This window comes from Artemia sp. Qi Xiang Cuo, chromosome 12 (genome assembly GCF_049724085.1).
Source record: "Artemia sp. Qi Xiang Cuo chromosome 12, ASM4972408v1, whole genome shotgun sequence".
NCBI lineage: Eukaryota > Metazoa > Arthropoda > Branchiopoda > Anostraca > Artemiidae > Artemia > Artemia sp. Qi Xiang Cuo.
In genome coordinates this window covers 49,620,650-49,644,494 of record NC_142805.1, presented here as the reverse complement: position 1 = coordinate 49,644,494, position 23,845 = coordinate 49,620,650, and the positions used below count along the sequence as shown (strand labels likewise).

Here is a 23,845-nt window from a genome sequence, read left to right as displayed (position 1 = left end):
TCTGTAAGCTCAGCCAGAGTCAACCCAACTTTAAATGGGTACCTGAGAAACCTGAGGAAGGTAAACAGGAAGGATGTGTGACAGCACAGGATGGCTGGCCCCCAACCCCCATTGCATTTCCTAACTGAAATGCCATCAAAAGGATATCAGCACCATCGGTAGGGGCTTTAAAGTCCAATATCGTATTCTTTACCTTTTACTTATTCTGTTGGCTTAACAAAATGAGCCATTCTGTGTATAGTGTTTTTATTTAACCAAGTTTTTTAATTCACCAATGGTGAAAATCTAACATATGTTTTATTTCAGGAATTATTGCCATTTTTGGAAATATAACAGTACTGCGAATTTTTTCAAAGTTCAAATCTCTTCGATCCCCAGCAAATTGTTTGATTATGAACCTTGCTATTGCTGACCTGTCTTTGATGCTCTCTATGATGCCCGAATGCATTATTAACTTTTTCCTAGGTGGACCTTGGATCTTTGGCAAACTAGCATGTGAAATTCATGGTTTTTCAGGTTAGTTTTCTTGTTTTCTATCATGGATGTCAAGATATTTCTTCCATATTTTCCTATGATCATTTCTTAAAAGACTATTATTCACCAAACCTTTTTCTAAATTCGTTCTTAAAAAATAAACAATGTGAGGCTAACACTAATTTTCTAGGAAAAATAATTATCTAAAATGCTGTTTCTGGTCCCTCCTTTGGATTCATTAGACATCATGGCTGCAGTGGCAGCTGCAGCCTAGTAAAGAGCGAGCAGCAGCCCATAGTAACCTAAAGTTAAGAAACACTTTTTGAAAAAGAAACTGCCTAGTGAAAAAAAATTGACATTTGACATTGACTCAGGAATAATAAAAATTATTTCGGTTTGTTCTAAAAGTAAAAGTTTATTGTGAAAAGAAATTTATGGTGATTTCGAAAAAGGCCTGAAACCCCTCGAAAATGGTGTCAGATCGAAATGAAAATTACGCCATTGGAATCAGCATTGTTGAAAACCCAAGACAGGGAAATTACACTCCCCCTCCTTGAACAACAAAGAAAATTGCTTTTTTGCATCGGTAGCACTGGTCTGTTTCCCTTTTTTTTTCTTTTTTCTTTCCCACCAGGGCTAGTGAGAAACCAGAACAGCATAGATAAATATTTAATGGCTCATTTGAAAGGACATTAAGTGCCCTTTTTAAGTGACCAAAAAGATTGGGGGAAGGGGACAACTAGCCCTACTCCCTACAGGTCTCTCCCCCCCAAAGTCATCCAATCAAAATTTCGAGACAGCCATTTTGTTTAACATAGTTCAAAGATCCTATATATATGGTTTTGATGATGATATAGCCCTCCATAGTCCCTGGGGAAGGGCTGTATATGGTATCAGGTGTATCGATATCGTGTGTATCGATATCGGGCGTATTGGTATTGTATATATTGTATCGTGAATATCAGTATCGATATCCATCATTGTTTTTTTTTCAGTGATTTTCTAGGCTCATTTTTTAAAGCATATCCCGGCAAGGTATCATGGTTGCAGCGGTAGCTGCAACCTAGTAAAGAGCGAACCACTGTCCATAGTAACCAAAAGTTAAAAAACGCACTTTGAAAATAACTGCCTGGTGAAAAAAATTCTCATCTAACACTGACTCAGGAAAACTAACTATTATTTCGGTTCGTCTTAAAAGTAAAAGTTAATTGCGAAAGGAAATTTATAGGGATTTCAAAAAAAGCCTCAAACCCCTCAAGAATGGCGTCAGATCAAAATAAAAAGGGTACCATTGAAATCAATAGTCGAAACATGGTCAAAAACCTTGTACAGGGAAGTTACAGTCCTCCTCCGTGAAAAACAAGGAAAATCACTTTTTCGCATCGGTAGGGAGACACTGACGGGAGACACTGACGTGTCTCCCGTTTTTTGCTGTTTGTTTTTCTTTCTTTTTTTTCAACAGGCCTAGCGGGCTACCAGAACATTATAGAGAGAGGCTTAATGGCTCATTCAAAAGCTATTTCTTATATTTACGTGCTTTTTAAAAATTCCGCCATCTGCAAGTGCCATATGACACTAAAATGGCACTTTTTGTGCTGTTTCTCAAGAGGTGGGACTAGTAGGCTACCAGAACATCGTTGACAGATCTTTTATAGCTCATATAAAAGATATTGCACATATTTACGGCTTTCATATAAATTCCACTATCATCAGGTTCCAGATGGCACTAAAAACAGCACTTTTGGTGTCCTGTGTCAAGTGGAAAATCTAGGGCTATTGGGCTAGCAGAACTTATAAAAGTGATGTTTAATGACTCACTTGAAAGCTATTGCTCTTATATACGTACTTTTTTTCATCAATTTTTCATTCGTAAGTGCGATATAGCACTGATAAGACAGATAGATCTTATGCGTAGCCACTTCTTAAGTAGATAATAGTTCTGTACAGTCACAAAACAGGTATCATTGGGGTAATAGTTATGTTCTAGAACCCTTAACTGGAGGTTCACAAGAACCCCTCCCGTACACTCCCCTCCCAGCCCCTTTAGTAAGTATCATAAATCGTCTACTCATCAGTCAGCTACTGAAACATTTACAGACCATCACACCATCGTACAGAGATTCTAAATGGTTGAATAAAAATCTTTTCCATATACCTACTAGTTTTTAGTAATTCTACCGTCTATCGTATTTCACTGATGTTAATGTTAAATAATTTCCGAGGAGAATTCGCAGTGAACTCTTTGTCATGGTTGTAGCATTAGCTGCAACCTAGTAAAGAGCGAACCACAGCACATAGTAACAAAAGGTTAGAAAATGTTAAAATGGTCGTTTTTCTTCTTTATTCCAGGCGTAACGGATTACTAGAACATCATAGAGAGATGCTTAGGAGCTCATTCAAAAGCTATATATCATATGTATGGTTTATATAGATTTCGCCGTGTGCAAGTGCAGTATGGCACGAAAAAAGACACATTTTATGCCGTTTCTTGAGCTGTGGGGTTAGCGGGCTACCAGAACGTCTAAGGTAGATTTTTTATTGCTCATATAAAAATATGTCTTTTATTTACGTTCTTCCTATAAATTCCACCATCTGCAAGTTTAAAATGGAACTAAAAACAGCACTTTTGGTGCCATGTCTCAAGAGGGAAAAGCTGGGGCTAGTGGGCTATCAGAACTTTTTAGAGTGACGTTTAATGTCTCATTTAAAAACTTTTTCTCATATCTACGGGATTTTTATCAATTATACCATTTGTAAGTGAGATATAGCACTGAAAACAACAATTTTGGTGCCACTTCTTAAGTGGAAAATCTTAGAAACGTAAAACGGTATCATTGTAATAATTATTGTCCCAAACCATTAACTGAAGGTTTGCAAGAACACCTTCCGCTAATTCCTCCTCCAGACCCTCTTAATAATCTACGCAATTAAAGTCCTACAAACATCGATATATAAAATTACATTATTAGAGGCGTGGTTCAGTTAGTACAGCGCTGGACTTCAAATTAGATTATCATGTATTTGATTCCAACTTGGATTTTTTTTTTCAATCATGATTTGTACCTTCTTGTTCTTACTTGTCAGATAATCCACTATTTTTGCAAATATGATGCACTCATTTTTAAAATCACATCCCGGGAAGGCTCATTCTAAACCTATTTCTCATATCTACGTGCTTTTTATCAATTTTACCATCTAAAAGTGCCACATAGCACTAAAAACGGCACTTTTGTTACAACTTCTTAATTGGAAAACTTTGGAAGCATAAAACGGTACCATTGGAATAATTATGGTCCAAAGCCACTAACTGGAGGTTTATTATATCCTTCACATATACTCCCCCTCCAGACCCTCTTAGTAATTTTCATAAATCTCCTACTCATCTTAAAAGTAAAAGATTATTGTGAAAAAAAAATTAACTAACACTAACAACTTTTCAACTGAAAATCTACGAAAAATTAAGCTTGAATGATCAATAATTTTGAATTGAACCTTTAAACTTTCAGCCTCTTTGCCTGTGTGCACACAGGCTTCACTCTGAAGTATGAAGCCTGTGTGCTAGTTCTAAAGGCGGTAATTGAGGGGAAAGGACGTTCTTGCCCCTTTAGTTTTTTGCTCCTGCCTAGGTTTTTAAAAATATCTTTTTTTGGTAATTTAATTGAAAAAAAAAACTTTTTTAATAAAAAAAAAATTGGGGAAAAAACCGAAAGTGCACTTTATGGGAATGTGCTATCAAGTCAAATTATGAAAAATAATTAGGCATAAATATAAGCTGTTAAATAAGCTCTTAAAAACCTCTCTTTTGTTACAGTAGTCTTCTGGTTTTTGCTAGTCATTATGGGATTTATAAAGCCCTATCGTCATTAAGGCTTTGTCTGGGGAAGTCGGCCGAGTAATAACAGTTCTTTGCTCCTTAAAAAACAAATATTCCTGAAAAACATGAATTGTTTTGTGACGTATGGATGATGAACTTCATGTTATAGACTGAAAGTTTTTCGTAGCTGTCAAGGTTGTTTGCAGTATTTTCTATAGGTGTCTTATCTCCCCTAGATCGGTGATAATTAGAAACTACGTTCAAAATAAGTTTTTCAACTGAAACTAAGGAGTGCCATTAAAAATTAACACGAACATACATTATTCCGTATAAATAGAAAAGATCATGGCAACGTTGTTTCTACATTAAATTTTAATCAAAAACGAACAAAGATTAATTTAAAAAACAAAGTTTTTCTATGGGAAGTAAAGAGCGAAGTTGAAACTTAAAAAAAAAATTATTACTTCACAGCCTATCTAACATATATCAATAAAATTAGTACAAATAAGCCAAGTAATTATGTTTCCCTACGCTTTTAGGATTATACAAAACTATCGCTTTACTGAAAACACAAAAGTCAAGTATAAAAAACAGCATTATTTTAAGAGTCAAAAGGGAGTATGTAGCCTGACAACGCTAAACGAATCGATAAGGCATTTCATAGTCTTACACCAGTTGTGACATCAGTAAATTTCAGTATACAATTAAAATTATCTGAAAAACATAAGCGTAAAACTAGATATTTTTTAGATAACCGCGAAGTAATTGAACAGTATATAGAAATATTGGATTGATTTATCAAGCATCATTTTGATCTTGCCAGCTATAATACCAATATTGGGTAATATACAGTCTTAAATTGTAAGAAATATGTTTTAGTATTACTTGAAATGAAGATCAAATGAGACATGATATGAATTCTGGAAATCCGATTAGTTCTCTATACAACAGTGAATTTCAAAGCTATGATACAAATTCTAAAGCTATTCTATAGTCCTAATACTATCAAGATGGCTTTACTTCGATCTTTTGTAAAAACTTATCATGATATGTCCTTTTCAGAACCAAAACGAGAGCCAGTCATTGAACTGAGCCATTATGCAGAAGTAACACCAAATTAAATATAAAAACAATAAAGCAAAATCCTAATCTGGATCGTTACTTTATCTTAAAAGGGATTGATCCTAAAAGGGATTGATAATATTTGTATTCTGTAAATTGTGTCCTTAATTGGTTTACTTTTACTGTGCTAAAACTCCCATAATATTTTGTGTTTTCAGTAAAGCGCTAGTTTTGTATAATCCTAAAAGCATAGGGAAACGTAATTAGTTGGTTTGTTTGTACTAGTTTTATTGATATATGTTAGATAGGCTGTGAAGTAATAATTTTGTTCATTTTGACTTTCAACTTCGCTCTTTACTTCCCTCGGAAAAACTTGGTTTTTTCAAATTAATTTGATCTCAAGATAGCAGAGTATCGGACAATCGTTTGAACATACAAAATTTGAAGACAGACTGTTATCAATTGCAGCACAAAGTAAATCAGTAGACTAATCAGCTTGTGTCATTGATTCGATAAAAAAAAACATGTTTTTTTTTCAAATGAAAGTAAGGAGCAACATTAAAAGTTAAAACGAGCAGAAATTATTACTTATATGAAAGGGATTACTCCTCCACAACACCTCGCCCTTTTTTTAAGTACTTAATAAAAAAGCTTCTTATTGTTCTAATTAAACGAACACAATGTTTCATGAGTCATTCTTAAAGGATTGGGACAGAATTCAAACTTTAGTGTAAAGAGTGAGGTTTTGTGGAGGAGTAACCCCCCTCCCCCTCCATATACGTAAAAATCTCTGTTCGTTTCAGTTTTAATGTTGCTCCTAACTTTCAGTTGAAAAAACTTGTTTTTTTAATTTAATTTCTGATCGTTTTTAAACAGTGCCAGAAAATCTGGCTACCCCTTCACGGAAATATCCCTCCTCCCCAAGAATTTATTCTCTAGAGAATTCGATCTTGGAGAAAATTTACCTCTGACTATTACCCTTAACATCTTCACGCGTAAAATTGAGTCGGCAATGAGAAAGTAAGACATAAGAAGAATTTCGTATAGGAATTCTGACAAATTCCTGCAGGTAAAATTTCCCCTTAAAAATTCACGTCCTGGAAACTTCCCTCCTCATGGAAAATTATCCCCGTGGTAAATCCCACCAGCAGAAAATTCCCCCCTTCCCCCGAAAAATGTATGCATACTTCCCAATAACGAATACTATACGTAAACAACTGGCAAATTTTGTAACTTAAAGACATTTCTCCAGGGGCTGTGGGAGGGTCACGATATGCCCAAAGGTTTAGTTATTCAGCCTTTCAACTATGCTGAACAAAATCGCAATCTCATTTTTTCATCGGACGATTTTGAGAAAAAAAGGCGTGGGAGAGGGCCTAGCTGCCCTCCAATTTTTTGGTCACTTAAAAAGAGCACTAGAACTTTTAATTTCCATTCGAATGAGCCCTCTGACGATATTCTAGAATCACTGGGTCGATACGATAACCCCTGGGAAAAAAAAAACACAAATAAACACGGATCCGTGATCTTTCTTCTAGCAAAAAAAAAAAATCACATTTTTTCAGATAGGTGCTTGAAACTTCTACAGTAGGTTATCTGATACACTGAATCTGATAGTGTGATTTTCATTAAGATTCTATGAATTTTAGGGGGCGTTTTTTCAAAAATCAGACAAATGTTCTCAGGCTCGAAGCCTTTGATGGGTAAGATTAAACTTATTTAAACTTATATATTTGAAATCAGCATAAAATTGCTAATTTTGCACGGGTAAGGAAATTTAAGCGCCGAAACCTGTATAGGCAATGAGTTTTCCTCTGAGAAGCCCTGCTATGTGGTGATTACATGGGGAATATTAATTTTTGTAGACTTAAGGTACTATGGCTTGGTTTTGGGACATTGCTATACACTTATTAATGCTGATTTTGCTCTATTTTGGACTTGATTTTCGGATCATTGGGTTGGATATACTGTTTTGTCCTAGGTGATTGGATGGATGAATAAGGTCTAGACCTTGTTCAAGTGCTCATTTATCTCAGTTACTAAATTAGGAAGACAGTTTTTTTTTTTTTGTACTAAGTAATTACCTGTATCTATTGGTTTCAAGATTCCGTTTTTTAGAGGTTTGGTTACTATTGAACCGGGTTACTCATTAATTATAGTTCGTTACCACGAAGTGGATGATGCTGAGCTACGATTACAGACTTAAGAAATTTTTAAACTAAAATAATTTGGACTGCAGCAGAGGTACTCGACTGACATGGGTTGTATAAAGTGATTTGTTTGAAAACAAAAAAGCCTTGCATTCGGAAAAATCTTTAACTTAAAAAACATAGGAGGTTGAGTTTCCTTGTGTTTATTTTTTGTTTTTTTTGTCGATAAAAGAATAATCGAACTATAACAGGACACAGTTGTTGCACCTTTCCCTTTATAACTGCACCAGCTTGAAACACATGGTACAAAGTAACTTGAGCCATCAGGACATCGGGATAGGCATTTGTAAAGATGTACACCCCTTCTCTATATTTGCACGGGAATTGTCTATGTAATCATGACCTCCATGCTAAGGAATCCCAGCTAAAGCTCAAGTAAAGAGAAAGAAACATCCCTTGAAGTGGGAGAACTCTTGCGAAGGGATAGTAGTGTTCTGTAATTTTCGTTTATGAACTATTGACAAAACAAGTCACAAACGGTGATAGCAAAGAGTGGATGGATAAAAAACTTACCGTGCAAAAAAAATATATTCCCTTTTTTGATCCAGTTAAATTAGGTGAAAGTGGAATTAAAAAGAAAAAAAATTATAAAGAATAAAGTATTTCTTAAACTTAGGTTTGGAAATTAATTTCAAATACCAAGACCCTTGGGCATGGGCGGTGAGACCTCATTCCTTCCGAAAAGGCTGAGTCTTACGTGTGTTACAAAGAACCAGGTGTTAGTCTACTTCGAGGGCCTTTGTTTTGTTGTTTTTTTTTTGGGGGGGGGACGCATTAAATTAAAAAAAACAAAAAACAATAAACTAATATATGAACAGAAAGGAAATTATTGAAAAATTGTAAAAATGTCGAAATTTGAGAGCCCGTTTGAAACTTGCATCATCATGAATTTAGAACATCTTTATTTTAATATTATAAAGACAAATACTTCCAAGTTCTGGGAAATTCCTTCAGGCTCGTCTTTAGACTCCCAAACTCCTTATTAGGCAGTCTATTGAGGGCATCGTTCTTTGCGGACAAATATTTTTTCTTTTATTAATAATGAAGAATGAAGTTGATAATTAATACCTTCTATTTCTTTCCAGGTGCGTTATTTGGTTACCTGCAAATGTTCACGCTAACTGTCATATCTTGGGACAGATACAACGTGATAGTAAATGGTGTGTCTGGAAATCCTCTTACTTACCAAAAGGCAATCTCCCTTATTCTATTTGGATGGATATATTCTACTGCTTGGGCTGTTTGCCCACTTGTTGGATGGGGCGGATATGCAGTTGACGGGATTTTGGCCACGTAAGTATTGAAACTGTTTATTAGCCCCAATAATGCCTTAGGGTACTTTGATTCAAGATTCATCGGCTTTTAAATGCTAAAACAGCTTTTTTAAGTTGGAATGTCTGAAATTGGCTAGAAAAAAATATTTAATAAAGTAATCTTGGTCTAATAGATAGTGTATTATTTTCACGTTCTGGTCGAGAAACTGTTGAGTTAGAGCTACAGGGCCATCCGTTCTCAAACTGTGGTACGTGTATCCCTTGGGGGTATGCAAGAATTTTTAGCGGGTACGCAGCCTGCCAACCAAAAAAATAAAACAACCTTTTAACTCCAAGACTGGCAAAGTTGTCAGAATTGTCCCTTTCTGATTCTCAAGGGGTTTGAGTGGGGACACGTTGATGTGCACACACCACTAAGGCTTAGTCATCAGAGTGGCTATGTAGGCCGGCCAGTATTTCATTTCATTACACAGCAGTAGTATTGACTGTTATTACAAGCCTGCTCTCTGTATTGTGGTATTTTTGTGGTGTGTTGTGTTGTTCTGCTCGTTTTGAGTTTGACTCTGTTATTTATTTTAATTTCTGTTCGTTTTGAGTTTTATTTATTTATTGATACTGATTTGTGGTAGTTGTATGCTTGGTAGATTATTTGATTCTAGTTTTTTCCATTTTTGATTTAATGGAGTTCTTTACTTTTTTTGAAAAACTAATTTTGTGGGAAAAAGTTTTTAAACTAATCACTTAAATAAGCCAACTTCAAAAGTCAATCAAAATCAGTAAGTACAGAAGACAGATGGGATTCAGACAGAAATTAATATGAGTAGGTTTCAAAACCCCTAAGCTTTCTAAAAACCAGAATATAACTTGTACTTTACTGAAAAAAATTCTTTAAATGTTTTCTCTTTCATAACTTTAAGAAATCAACAATTAATTAAGATATTAAGGAATAAATATCAGCATATGTAAATTAAACTGAAAATGCACATTCATTTGAATTTTTTTTCAGTAAAGAATTTGAATTTATTGAAAAGGACAAAAAAATATATCACTGAATACCGAAATCAACGGCAAATTACACATAAAAATAACAAATACTTCGATATATTTTCCCCTGTAAGGCTCTATGGCCAGGAAAGCACGGGGGAGAAACAGAACTAAAAAAAATTAAACAAATACATTCATCAAACATTTTTTAAATTATAAATTCACATCACCAAAACAAACAATAACCCCCCCCCCCCCCCCCAAGAAAAATCCAAGCTAGGCAAGGGAGTAATACCTGAATCCACCCACACAAACAAATTGCAGAACCAATCCGGAGACATCAACTCATCAGAGAACCGGGAAATTTTTTTTTATTATTTGCAAGAAAATCTCTAACATACTTTTCAAAGATACCAAACGAGTGGTAGCCCCGCGGAGACTCCGGGAGAGTGTTGCAAAACATATTATAAACTATCAGAGGGGTAAAGTAAGACCGTATTGACGAAGCACAAGGTATCTGTAAATTATTGGAAGTGCAGAAAGAATAAGTGGATTGCTTGGAAATAAGAAATATACTATTCTTAGGGTAGCAGGAAGCTGGCCATGTAACCTCAAAAAATTAAAAGATGCTCAAGACAGAAAATAGAGAGATCTTAAGTCAAGCAAGGGCTTAAGTAGGGAACAGTTAGTATCTTGTACAAGAGTCCTTGCTTTATCATAGAGTTCTGAAGGTGGCTTCAGTGATGAAGGAAAAGTTGACATCCAAATAATAGAACAGTATGAAACATAAGGCTGAACTAGGCTGTAGGAGTCTAAGTATTGACTCTGGAAAGAAGTGTTTCAACTTTTAAGGATCCCGAGGCTTCTCGGGACTTTCATTTTAATGAGGTCAATATGAGACTTGAAAAAGAGATTTGTATCCAGCAAGACGCCTAGGAATTGAGCGCAACGATCCCTAAGCCTATTAAGGGAGCCCCTTGATACATGTATTTCATTTAAACCAGAACAAGCCCTTGAAACTCTTGAGAAAATAAAAAAACATGACTTTCCAATATTTAAGGCAAGATAATTAACATCGAACCACTTAGTAATTCTTTCAAAAAGGGCAACCATGTTTGAACAGAGATTAGACTCAGGTCTACCGGCTGTGCCAAGATTATTGTCATCCGCAAATGCTATAAGTTTATCAGAGAAAGACGAACTCTTGTCACAATTAGTGACAGTTGCAGGTTGACAAATAAGACAGCAAGAGGTAGGTTTCAGATTTTTAACCGCACTTATAAGGTCATTAATATAAATTTAAAAGAGTATCAGCCCAATCACGGATCCTTGTGGAACACCAAACTCTATTTCAGACGGGTTGGAAAAGAGAGGATTAACCGACATAACTCGAACAGATGAATATGATAGAAACCAAGAATAAGTACTCCCTCAGATTCCAATATGGTGTAGTTTCCAAAGAAGAATCTTGTGTGTTATATCAAACTACTGAGTATCAGCCCAATCATGGCATTTTGCCATGGCCCAAAGTGGCTTTTATTGCAATAAATATCTATCTATCTATCTATAGAATCAAATTTTCTTTGTACATCGAGAAAAAGAGCGGCAGGAATCAGATCAGAGTCCAGAGATGTAAGTATATAATTTAAAAGATTCACACATGCATGTTCAGTTGAGTGCTTTGTCCTAAAACCAAACTGAGAATCATGAAAAAAAAATTTAGAATTAAGAAAATCAAGAAGTCGAGAAAGCATAGCTTTTTCAAAAACTTTACTAAACACTGATAAGAGAGATATAGGACGATAACTAGCATGGTTATTCCGTGATCCACCTTTAAAAAGTATAATAACACGAGCACGCTTTAAAGCACTTAGTAAGACACCCTTTTCAAAAGGCCGTAGTACTGTATTCAGCATTGAATCTGAGTTCAAAGTGTCTACAACTGGCTGATATCGTATACTTATGACTTTATTTAATCAGTAAGCTCTTTTTGCTACAGAAATTGTGAAATATTTCAAAGCTCTAAAAGCTCTGCTATAAGCCTGTTTTTGTAATAATATCCGGTAAATTTTATATATATATATAAGGGGAGGGCCCTCCCCCTCCCCCCAAGGAGGGGGGAGGGCTAAAAACCCTATTTTCTGATTTTGACGATTAATGTCTAACTCTTCAGGAGGGATTTTTCTCGGAAGTAATTTCATATTGGCAGGAGAAACGTTACACGGAGAGAGGGAGATTTTAAGGCCTTATTTGCAAAAAAAGTAGGAAATTAAATCTAAAAGGCAATTTTTTTAAATGAAGGTTAGGAGCAGCATTAAAACTTAAATAAAAAAAAATTATTCCACATATGAGAATGATTACCCGATCTTCTGCCCCTCGCTCTTTAAAATAAAGTATTTTAATGCTCTAAAAAGGTTTTTAATGCCAAATCACCTGCCTTTTTGTTTCAGCAGTCGTTCTTAAAGAATTGGAAAAACTTTCAAACTTTAGCGTAAAAAGAGAACGCGCGCAAAAAGAGTTTTGTGGTGTTAAAGAGAATCACGCCATCAGATTCAATGTAGAAGTTCCAAGCCCCCATCTGTAAAAATTTGGAGTCTTGTGTTTCTTTTTGTCAGAAGAAAGATCATGGATGCATGTTTATTTGTTGTTGTTTTTATGTTTACGAAGATGATCATGCCGAACAAATGGTTCCAAAATATCAAGAAAGGACTTACTCGAATACAAATTAGAAGTTCTAGTCTCCTTTTTAAGTGATTAATTAAAAAAAAAACTTGTTCCACACAAAAAGTTTTCAAAAAAAATTAAAGAACTCCATTAAACCAAAAACGAACAAAAATAGAATCAAATAATCTACCAAGCATACAACTACCACATATCAGTAGGCATATCAATAAATAAATGAAACCCAAAACAAAAAGAAATTAAAATAAATAACAGATTCAAACTCAAAACGAGCAGAAATTAATATGAGTAGGGTTCTAAACCCCAAGCTTTCTAAAAGCCAGAATATATTTTGTACTTTATTGTCAGTTTAATATACATATGCTGATATTTATTTCTTAAAATCTTAATTAATTTTTGATTTCTTAAGGTTATAAAAGTGAAAACATTTAAAAGAGTTTGTTTTCAGTAAAGTGCAAATTATATTCTGGCTTTTAGAAAGCATGGTGTTTAGAACATGGTATTTAGGCTTGGGTCTTACTTTCTTTTTGCCGACTCAATTTAACATGTGAAGATGTTCTGGCGAATTGTCCCGGGGAAATTTTCAGCGGACAAAACATTTTGGAAGAAATTTAATGTTGTATGTGTTCTTGGGTGACAAATTCATTTGTTTCTGTTTTTTTTTTTTTTTTTTTTTTTTTTTTTTTTTGCCCTGATCCGCTTTAAAATTTCAGGTCGAGTACAATTAAAATTTCAGGATTATGGAACCTCAATTAATAAAGAAATTAAGAAATCAATTTTATTTTGTTGATTCGTGATGTAGAACAAAACAGGACTTTTTTTTAAAATAAATGACCCTGACATGCATTTATTTAGTAAGACAAAAAGTTTGAATGTAACATAACCTAAAGGTTTCTTTTATTAAAAAGGTCCACTGAAATAAATTAACTCATGGGTATTTACAGGAGGGGGATCAGGATGACCTCAGCCTTATAGAGGATTAATTATTATACAGATTTTCAACTCGCACGAATAATAATCCCCAATGAAAACAACAACAGGTAAAACAATGAGGGATTTATCCAAGACAAAGGAATTTTATAAACCTTATATGAATATTACGGCACCTCAGGGTCATCCTCATATCTAAGGGCCATCCTCAGCAGCCTTCTTTCATCCTATGAGGTTTCAAATCCCCTTAATGATTAATAATAGATCTAATGTCCGGTCACTTCTTTCCTTGTTCTTTTTCCAGGGACCTCGTTCGGGTTCTTTTCCCCGGGGCTTCGTTTTAGGGGAACTTCGCCGAGGTCCCTTAGTGCCAACGGAATTATAAAATACCATATGACTGTGGCAATTATCATGTGGGTGGAACCTACCAAAATTAAGAAAGACACCAGCAACAGCATAAATATAATATAACCAAAGCTTGAAACCCCAATAGTGCTCAAAGTTGTTTTATTTCTGCTCTATGTAGCCATATTTTTGAAGACCTCATCCGTGTAATACTTGTGAAAACACCTTCCTCATTAGCAATGACATAAAAAACCAACAAAGAGAAAATCTCAGTGAAAAAAACAACCAACAAACGAGACTGAGGCCAGTGTGGAGAAAAGACGAAAAATGTAAAACAACGCGGATATATCGCCTGTATCAAAACAAGGCGTCTTCAATACGAAAGAAACACAAGAAGAACAAGATAAAAAACCAAGCTAAAATTAAAAAACCAATAAAACCACCACAAAAAAATATACAATTGGCGCAAACTGATCCACGTAGGGAAAAGATGCTATTATAGAGTTACTTCAGTGAGGACACCAGAGTAACTAACAGAGTAACATGAGTAAAACTCGAAAATTAAAAGGTCAATGCCGAATCAGCAAAATGTCAAAACGAAGAAAAACTCGTAAAAGAAAAAAAGAAACAAGATAATTAAAACAAAAGCAATTTAGATATGCGACCAAAAAATAGAAAGATCGAAACTTGCAAAATGAACACCAAAAATATAAGGTGAAAAGAGAGACGAGGGGGGGAAGAATCACTGATTGAATCTGTCAACTATGTAAGGAATGAAAGTATTTCCATATCTTTCAGTATAAAAATTTTATTGGGGCAAAGAGGGGGAGTTTTGTTGAAGCAGAACGTGGGAGGCGGGGTCGAAGGGGTGAATATTGACTATAGTAAAGGGTCGTTGTCCAAGGGTTGTGAAGGGCATTGTTAGCAAAACGCAAGGAAATTTTTACTCTCCTTTCCTTAAGGGTAACTAGATTGGCTCTCCGAATATGGGAAATATAAGGCACTTTACCCTCATTAAAGATAATTCTTAGGCACCATTTTTGACCGCCTCTATTCTGTCCGACAATTCAATGGAGATGCCAGGATGCCAAACACGACAGACGTACTCGAGGGTTGGGCGTACAAATGAGAGGAAAATCCTCGAACAATGCGATTCGGGAAATTTGAATTTTTAAGTAGTTTAAGGAGGGAAAATTAAGCAGCGGGTTATTAAGCAGCAGTTTAAGCAGCATTTGCACGTTTTAAAGCATCATTAATATGGCAACCTCATTTTAAGCCGCTTGAGGTGGTAACATCCAGTAGTTTCATAATGGTGACAGACATTTCAGAGGGGAACTAGGGCGGAGAAGCAATGGGGATTTTAAGGAAATTAATATTTAAAACTGTTGACTTTAAAGGGTTGACTCTCATATCATTAGTAACAGCTTCGTCTGATATCGATTCCAAGATGTCCATTGGGCTACTTCTTAAATTTTTAAAACATGTCTCAAAGACAGTCAGATCATCAATAAATTTCCATCTATCCTGGAAATCGACACCAAGGTTGTTGAATTGAAAACCAAGTATTTTGCAGTAGGCATCAAGACATGGCTAATTGTAAAAAAAAAAGCCACGACAGATAGTCCGAGTAATTGAGAGGCAAAAATATTTGAATGGCATTGCTAAATGGCGGGAGTAAGTAAGACTCTCTTATTGGACAAATACTTTTGTGTTATTTTTTGGAAAGGCACGCCTGTCAAGAGAGCAGGCGTGCCCTCTCTTATTGGGCCTAAGAGGGTCTCTGAGGCACGCCATAATAGGTTGGGAGTGGATCAGAATATACATTTAGGTATTTGACGACTTGCGTTCTATTAGAAAGGAAAGACGCAAATATTGTAATTAAATAGGGGTCAACTTGAGAGTCATTGGATAGTTTTTCTACCAATGTATTGTGGTTGATTAAATCAAAATCTTTTTGCTAGTCCACTGCAATAACATTGAGCCAGGTATTCGATCTACATATTGTGTCCATGTGGTGAACAAGATAGTGGGTGGTAGATGTAGAGCGTAAGTTTCCAAATTGTCTTTGATCAACATTTGGGATTATCTTTACTTTCAACCATTCAGCTAAAAAGCTTTCATATAACTTTGAAAAAACTGGAGTAAGAGTAATGGGCTGGACACCAGTAAAATCTTGCTTGTTAAGTTTCTTTTTTATGGGAGTAATAAACCCTAATTTCCAACAATTTGGGAACTTACCAGTAGAGGGGTTTCATTAAAAAAAAAGGGCAAAGGTTCTGAAAGATTGTCAGCAAAGGCTTTAATTAGTACAATCGGGATGTCTAGTGGACAAGTTGAATGCTCTTAATTTTTGTCTCCATATCTGTTACATATTGTGTCCATAAGGTGAACAAAATAGTGGGTGGTAGATGTAGAACATAGATTTCCAAATTGTCGCCGGTCAACATTTGGGGTTATCATTCAACCACTTTCAACCACTCAGCTAAATAGCTTTCATATAACTTGGAAAAAACTGCAGTAAGAGTAATGGGACGGACACCATCAAAATCTTGCTCGTTACCTTTCTTTTTATGGGAGTAATAAAACCTAATTTTCAACAATTTGGGATTTTACCTGTAGAGGTAGTTTCATTAGAAAGTAAGCACAAAGGCTCTGAGAGATTGTCAGCAAAGGCTTTAATTATTACAATCGGGATGTCTAGTGGACAAGTACAGCACTTTTCAATTTTCTTAATTTTTGCCACCGCATCCGAGATCGAAATAACGGGGAAATTGAGAGAGCGCAAATCATACAGAGTGTCCAAAGAGAGGATAGGGAGGCTCTGAACTATGGAGGAAAGAAATTTGTTCAGATCATTGGCTGTAACTGACGGCTTTTCTTGGAAATGAAAATCTATATTATTATGTGTTTTTCCGCAATTTTTTTTTTTATTCTATTATACCATAGTTTTGGCTTAGTAGAAAAAAATCTTTGACTTTACATTTGTAATATAAAGAAGCAGATTTACGAATTTCGTTTTTGTGTGTTTACGCAGTGAGTTAGCTTCGGATGTTTTGCAATTATTAAGTAGATTAATTTTAATTCTAATTAGCTTTTTCAATTGGCTAGTATTGTACGGTTTGTCATTAGAACATGTTTTCAATTTTTTTTTCTCAGGGAAGGAATCTATGTATTTTATTTTGATCAGATTTTGGAAGTAAGAAACTTTAACATTAATGTCTGTCATTAATGTCTTTAATTATTCGAAATTGGGCGATAAGAGAATTTAGTAACAGAAGAAGTATGATTAAAGCTGGAGAGAGGCCTCATTAATAAACAAAAAGGGTAGCTTCCCCCTAACGGGGGCAAACTCATAGATGGACTGTAAAAAGCGTGCATATTTGTGCAAATCAAATCAAGGGTAGAATTTCCTTTGGTTGTTGGTATTTTTACTATCTCTTTTAAATTGAGGGAACTACAAAAGGAATTTAACTTTAGATATTAGATCATTACCATCACCTGTTAAGAAAATACCGGCGTTCGGGAATTTGCAGAGGACGAAATCGGGACTACTATGTAGTTACTGGTAGAATCACTGTCTTTGTGCAGCATTTTGATTTGGAGAATAATAAAAGCAGCAAAACACAATCAAATTAAAAGGGCGTGGTAAAACTTTGGGTCTTACACTTACCAACGATTTCATAATAATCTGAAGGGTTGGGAGTATGAATTAATTTAGGAAAACGATAATTACTTACAAATAATAATATTTCACCTCCCTTTTTACCTAGGGGGTGGTCATGAGGACGAAATCTTATGAATTGGGAGTGGTTATTAATTTTCAGTAAGTGAAGGTTCTGTACTTGGACCTCTATTACAGCAATTACATAAATTTTGTGTACTTGAGAGAGGGCCTCTCGTTCGATCAATTTGTCGAAATTCAGGCTTTCGGCGTTCGTAACGAGGAACTTTTGGAAAGTGAAACGGTTACTAAAGCGAGAAGTATTTTGTGTGTTAATTGTGGGAGCCAGAAGGGAGTGGGAGGAACGTGGATCTGAGGGAGGAGAGCCATCTTTTTCGGGATGAAGACTGGGGTTCGTTTGGGAAGTGGGATTAAAAAGGGGGATTGGAGTGAGCCTGAGAGAAAAGGACGACAGCGAATAATTCACGGGGATATTATTAACAACGCAGTAGAATAGAGATAACAACGCAGTAGAATGGAGAAACTACAATAGAATGGAGATAATCTGTTAAACGGCTGTTACCTAGTGATTGCCATGGTAGGAATGGGGATTCCCGTCCGTCAAAGAGTCGTTGGTTTTTTAGAGAGAGGGAAAGTATAAGGCCACATTCTGTATGTGCGGAGGGAAAACGGCTTCTGTATGTGGGGGGGGGTAGCAAAGGGATGTTGATTGGCAAAGTAGGAGAAGCAGGGATGCTGGTGTTTTGGAGAGGCTGGGTACAATATTGGAATGAGGAAGGTATTTCTTGTTCAGGGATTCGGGACGGGAGTTGTTTAAAAGAGGAGGGGGAGTTGGTAATCGGGAAGGGTTTCTTAATTCTTGAGCTGTGTTCAACGAACTTTGACGGGTGATTTCTGCTTGGGTGTGGTGCACTAGAAAAGGACGGCTAAAGTGAGAGGCGTGACTACTACACGTTATTTTTTCATATATATTCCAAACTCAAACGACAAAGTATACGTTATTTTCGTATATATGCATGGAGAAAATTAGCAATCATGGTGCCGGAGAAATCTCAGATATTTTAGGCATCTTCTTCGGATGTCACCAACAGCCGCTACTAGAATCATGTAAGACTTTAACCCCACATCCCAAGGTTGACCGTGCCCGAGGGGTAGACCTTGGACCAGGTGGAAGGATAGCCTACAGAAGTTTCTCAACATGAACGAGATTGCTGCTGACGATACCCGTCATAGCAGCAGATAGGTCTAGCTGGAGGAGGAAATTTGCCACGCTCTACGCCACATATCATCTCTTTCTCGTATTCTAATCAATTTATGAAATAAAAATAGTTAACTTTTTGCTCGTAGGTGCTCTTTCGACTATATTACGCGATCGATGAACAACATATCCCATATTGTGAGTGCCACAGTCGTGATTTATTTTATTCCCTTGATGCTTATAATACATTGGTATTCAAAAATCGTCTTAGCCGTTGTTCACCATGAAAGGCAGCTGAGGGAGCAAGCAAAGAAAATGAACGTTCAATCTCTAAGAAGCAATCAAGAAGATGGACAATCAGCGGAAATTAGAATTGCAAAGGTAATATGCAGAACAATTTCATTGAAACATAGAAGCCCTGTTCTGGGTTGTCGTAACACTAAGGTTTCTTGATGAAATACCTTACTTATCGGCCTTTCCTTTCGTTCCGATTTTCGTTCAGATATATTTACATTTGGGCTCTAGCTCTCAGGCCTGAGCTCGAAATACGCCAAAAAAACGCTTTAATTTTGCTATTAATCTCTAATAAATTAAATTAGGTTAGTGTTTCTTTCTATAAAAGATGTTGGCTATGTCCAAAAAAAGTTCAGCATTATACCGAGATGAACTGGCAAACGTAAATTTTTGCCAAAAACCATGTTCTTGCAATCAAAATTTTCAACAGTATTTGAAAAAAGGGGTATTGAATTTCTATTTGAAATTTTTTCTTGCTTAAGTGCGTATTTTTCTCAACAATAAACTTATTAATATAAAATGAAAGTATATAAAGCTGCTACCTTGTCCATGAACTTAAGAGAAAATAAATTATATTGTTAAGTTATAGGTGAGCTTTTTTTATTTTTTATTTGCTAGAATATCGTGTTTTATCTTCACCAGAAAATTGTCAAAAAAAGCATCAAGAAAGCCTAAAACTATAAAAATACGTGTATTTCTAGAAGAATAAAGTGGAATTACCCCCCCCCCTTCTAGAAATGAAAAATATGTCCTTAGTCACCTCAAATTTAACCAAATCTAATCTTATTTATAGGTATCGGTGACGACAGTCTCACTTTGGGTTCTTGCATGGACTCCTTTTGCGGTCATTACCAACTTAGGACTTTTTGCGGACCCTGCAGTCGTAACACCACTTGTGACAAGCTTACCCTCTATGCTTGCGAAGACGTCATGTGCTTACAATCCGCTTGTCTATGCTATCTCCCATCCAAGATACAGAGAGGTAAGGAAGATCAAGAATGATGCATATTGTAAACAGGAAAATTTGTTGAATATTAATCGGCTGCACATTCTGAATTGACAGATTTTATTTCCTTTAATAAACAAAGAATGACATTTATAATGGAAAACGCATTAAAACTACAAGAGGATACTTAAATTTATATTTAGGAGGTGGTGTGCGGGCAAGAGACTACAAATCCCTCGAGGCTTTTCTATCAAGACTGTAGAGGACCCCGTCTTCTTGCCAGCATTAGAACAGCACTCCTCCCATCATCCTGTGTCAAACACATGTTTGTATTTTTTTTAAACCTTGGAGGGAAGACCCCCCAGGCTGTCGTTCGAGTGATGTGCCTGATTTTACACTAATAAAAAAATAAAGTACTACATGTATGTTATGATGGGTATATTCAATATTTCACTTTGGCAGGTATCCAAATAGCCAGGATTTTCCTTAGAAGGGAGGTGATTTTCCTTAGAAATGATGAAAAAAAAAATGTTAGGCATACATTAATAATTTAATGAAACCCACTCTACAGAATGCGGAAAGAGGAATGAAAGAGAAAAACAAAACATTTTAAGGCGAAACGTACGCGTGTCAACACATTTACACCAAAACGAACATTAAAGCTCGAGGCACCTGACATCAGCGAAAGTTAGACTGATCAGAGGAAAATCAACAGCTAAATCGTATTAAATTTTAATCTAGCAACAAAAGCGTCCATTTTCTGGCAAATTCCATAGACTCCTCAACGCCTTCATACGTCCCTCTTTCGAGTCCATATCGAAATACAAAGAGAATATTCAAAGTATTAAAATGATGAAGTACTGCATATAAAGTTGTGATGGGCCTATTCAAAATTTGCCTTTGGTTGGTAGTCTTTCCAAAGAGCCTGGATACTCCTTAAAAAGGGAGGGGGAGCATAAAAAGCTCCTGTGCCCTAGTTAGAAGAGTATCTTTCATTCTAGGCCCTTAATAATAGCAAAAGTAATTTTAACTTGTTTTTCTTTACTCACCGACTTGTATTTTTGTCGCTTCTTTTTTATCATTTGCTAAGTTTGTGAGAGCCGTCCTAGTCGAAGGGTTGGCGCGCTAGACCTGAAATCCTTTGTTTGGGAGGAGGGGCCTCGAGTCCTGATGTCGCTAGTTATTGGTTTGGAATTGAGGTCAGCGGTGTGACTGTAAGATCAGCTAAGAGTCGACCCAGCTCCAACTGGGTAGATGGGCAAATCTGGAGGGAAAACGAGAAACGTCAAATGATTTGCCCCCAACCACACATTGCACTCCTGGGTGAAGGCAGAGAATCAGGGGGTCCATACCTGCGCTACGCAGACCATTGGTCAGCATGCTAATTTATTTTTTTTTTTAATTTGTGGGTCTTTTTTGACCATTTTTAAATGTTCAAAAAATGAAAACATTTCAAATACAGTTTGTTGTCAGTAAATTGCAAATTATGTTCTGGTCTTTAGATAGCATGAGAGGGGGTGGTCATCAGCCCTACTCATTTGTAATTTATGTTTTGAGGTTTCAATTATTTTTTGACGGTGATTTGTGGTAATTTTACGCTTGGAAAGTTATTTTACCTTGTTTCTGCTCAATTTTGGTTTAATGTAGCTCTTTAATTTTCTTTAAAAACCTTATCTTGAGTAAAAAGGTTTTTAAATTAAAACTAAAAATGGAAACTTTTTCTCATTGTCAGTTTTTCTAAAACAGTTTTTTTTTGTTACTATGAACCGTGGTTTGTCCTTTGCTAGATTGCAGCTACCGCTGCAACCATTATTTGTGTAAACCTAGAGTAACTTTTATTGACCTTATAAAGTGGTGAAGTAGGGATCCTTTATTTGACAGAGCTTTCTTGAAATATCTCATGTTTTTTTCATTAGAGTAGGCCTAGGTGTGCAATGCACGGGATGAAAACACAGTTTACATTACTTTCCATTAGATTACACTGTATTAAATGAATAAACAGGGGTTATTTTGAAATACATGTTGTTGTTACATGAATGGAAGGTTTAATCAATGAATTAATGGCGACAAAGCCCTGTGACCGTTGGAAAATGCAGAAAAATACAAATAAATAACACATTTATTGCCATAATCATTATCTTTTTGAATTGCTTCCTGTGTTATGATTGCATTTAGGCATTACCGATTTTGTAATTTGTAAGTTTGTGTTTTCTGTCTTTTACAGTGCCTGAAGGAGATGTATCCTTGGATATGTATTGCAGCGAAGGAAAAGAAGAAAAAGCAATCGGATGATGAATCGGTTAAGACTGAACATACAGAAAAGGCCTAGAAGATCGAGCTGACGTAGTCCAGAGCAATAGAGTCACACACAGAAAAAAACACGTGGAGCTTGCGACATATCACAAAATTAAAGGGGTTTCCGAAATAAAATTTCACCGCATTTCTCCGACGCTATTTTTCAAATATACTTGATAGATGGCGCAGATGAAAAAATTATAAAGTTTTTAATTTTTTTATTCTGTAGTTTAAACTTTTTTTCTTTAAACGGTCAAATTTTAATTTATAAAAAATAGAAAAAGGACTTGTTTTCTTAGAATTAAATTTTTTCTGTTACATTTTTTTTTTTTTTAGCGTTGGTCTCAAAAGTGAATAGCACTTTCAAGAGCATTAGAAATCGGACATAAGAAAACTTAATACGCCACTTAAATGGTGTATTAATAACGTACGTGAAAATTATGCTTATTTCGGAAGCCTTCCTATTGATTTTAGCTCATGCACAGCCCATGGAATAAAAAAAAATTCCGTATAAAAGCTGAAGTTGTCTGGTTTTGAGAAAATTTATTCTCAGTATATACCAAGAGATGCCAAATGGTATAGCAAGAAATAGAAATCAAGGTCAATACACCTTAACGAAGTGGAACACCTGTATTTCTTGTTCAATGTATCAAGTGGTCATGGATGTTACCAGAAAATATCGAGTAGCGATACTCGATACGATTGTATCGGTTTAAGTATTGATACTTCGGCATCAATACCAAGCACTGTATCAACTATTGTTACTGTATCAAGTCATGTGCATGAATTAAGATCAATACTTTGTTCATCGTATATTTCACTTTTCGTGCGGCCTATTGTAATAGTTTAAACCTATTTATACGTTTATTAAATTGTCAAATTCACTGATTTATACAATATATGCAGTATTACATGCCAAGTACCTTAACCAAATAAAAATTAGTAAGAGAGGTAAATCTGGCATAAGCCCTTAATAAAGAGCTCGCAGGCAACTTACATTATAGCATTTGTCAATAAAGGTTACCTCCATTTTTTCAATTTACCAGCCAAGACAGATAGTCCGAGTGAGTGATTAGGTTTTATTGTCAGTCAAGGGCAAATAATATACACAAAGAGGGGGTCATAGCACAATCATACTTTTTTGGGTTAAGCCCTCTTATCTAGGACATAGACACAGAGCTGCGTTTATCTCACAGGCGCTCGATGAGAGGTCCCATATTGACATTCTGACTGCATCTTTAAAAATGAAGCTGTTTAGAGAGTTGGAAATTTTTGTCTGTAAGGAATATTTTCTCATTAGATTTGTCTTGGGATGAACACACTGATTGGGTCTAGTCAATCTGCAAAAGAAACCTGGGTTTCATTCTTCGTTCTATACCTATTGTCCTCAATCTTGGTCATCCCTCTCAACAAGCCTTAGTTTGCGCTTATTGCTGAATTATTGCCTGCTTTTGGTAGGGCTCCTAAAAATCACCACTATTAACACCATTTGCCAAGATTCAAGAAAGAGCGTGTTTTGACACCAATAGACATGTTACGAACTCTAAGTAAGGGATTTAATGTGGTATTAATGGTTGTCTATCTTCAAAAAATTATTTTTGAATTATTTTGCTCAGTATCTAGAATATCGCTAGTAGGGCTATCGCACTAAGTGT

At 35.6% G+C, this 23,845-nt stretch overlaps 1 protein-coding gene across 3 annotated transcripts in view; it reads left to right on the top strand.

Annotated features, from left to right (window-relative positions):
- LOC148946219 (compound eye opsin BCRH2-like) overlaps positions 1-23,209 on the top strand; it is an 89,386-nt gene extending 66,177 nt beyond the window's left edge. For 2 of the 3 annotated variants that reach the window (XM_089098309.1, XM_089098308.1), the window contains exons 3-7: positions 307-516; positions 8,646-8,853; positions 18,805-19,036; positions 19,743-19,931; positions 22,120-23,208. In XM_089098309.1, coding sequence (XP_088954435.1) covers positions 307-516; positions 8,646-8,853; positions 18,805-19,036; positions 19,743-19,931; positions 22,120-22,224 — 944 coding nt within the window. In that variant the 3' untranslated portion in view covers positions 22,225-23,208. Of the gene's footprint in view, positions 1-306; positions 517-8,645; positions 8,854-18,804; positions 19,037-19,742; positions 19,932-22,119 lie in introns of all 3 variants that reach the window. The other variant, XM_089098310.1, reaches the window with a different exon arrangement.
- The last annotated feature ends 636 nt before the right edge of the window (positions 23,210-23,845 follow it).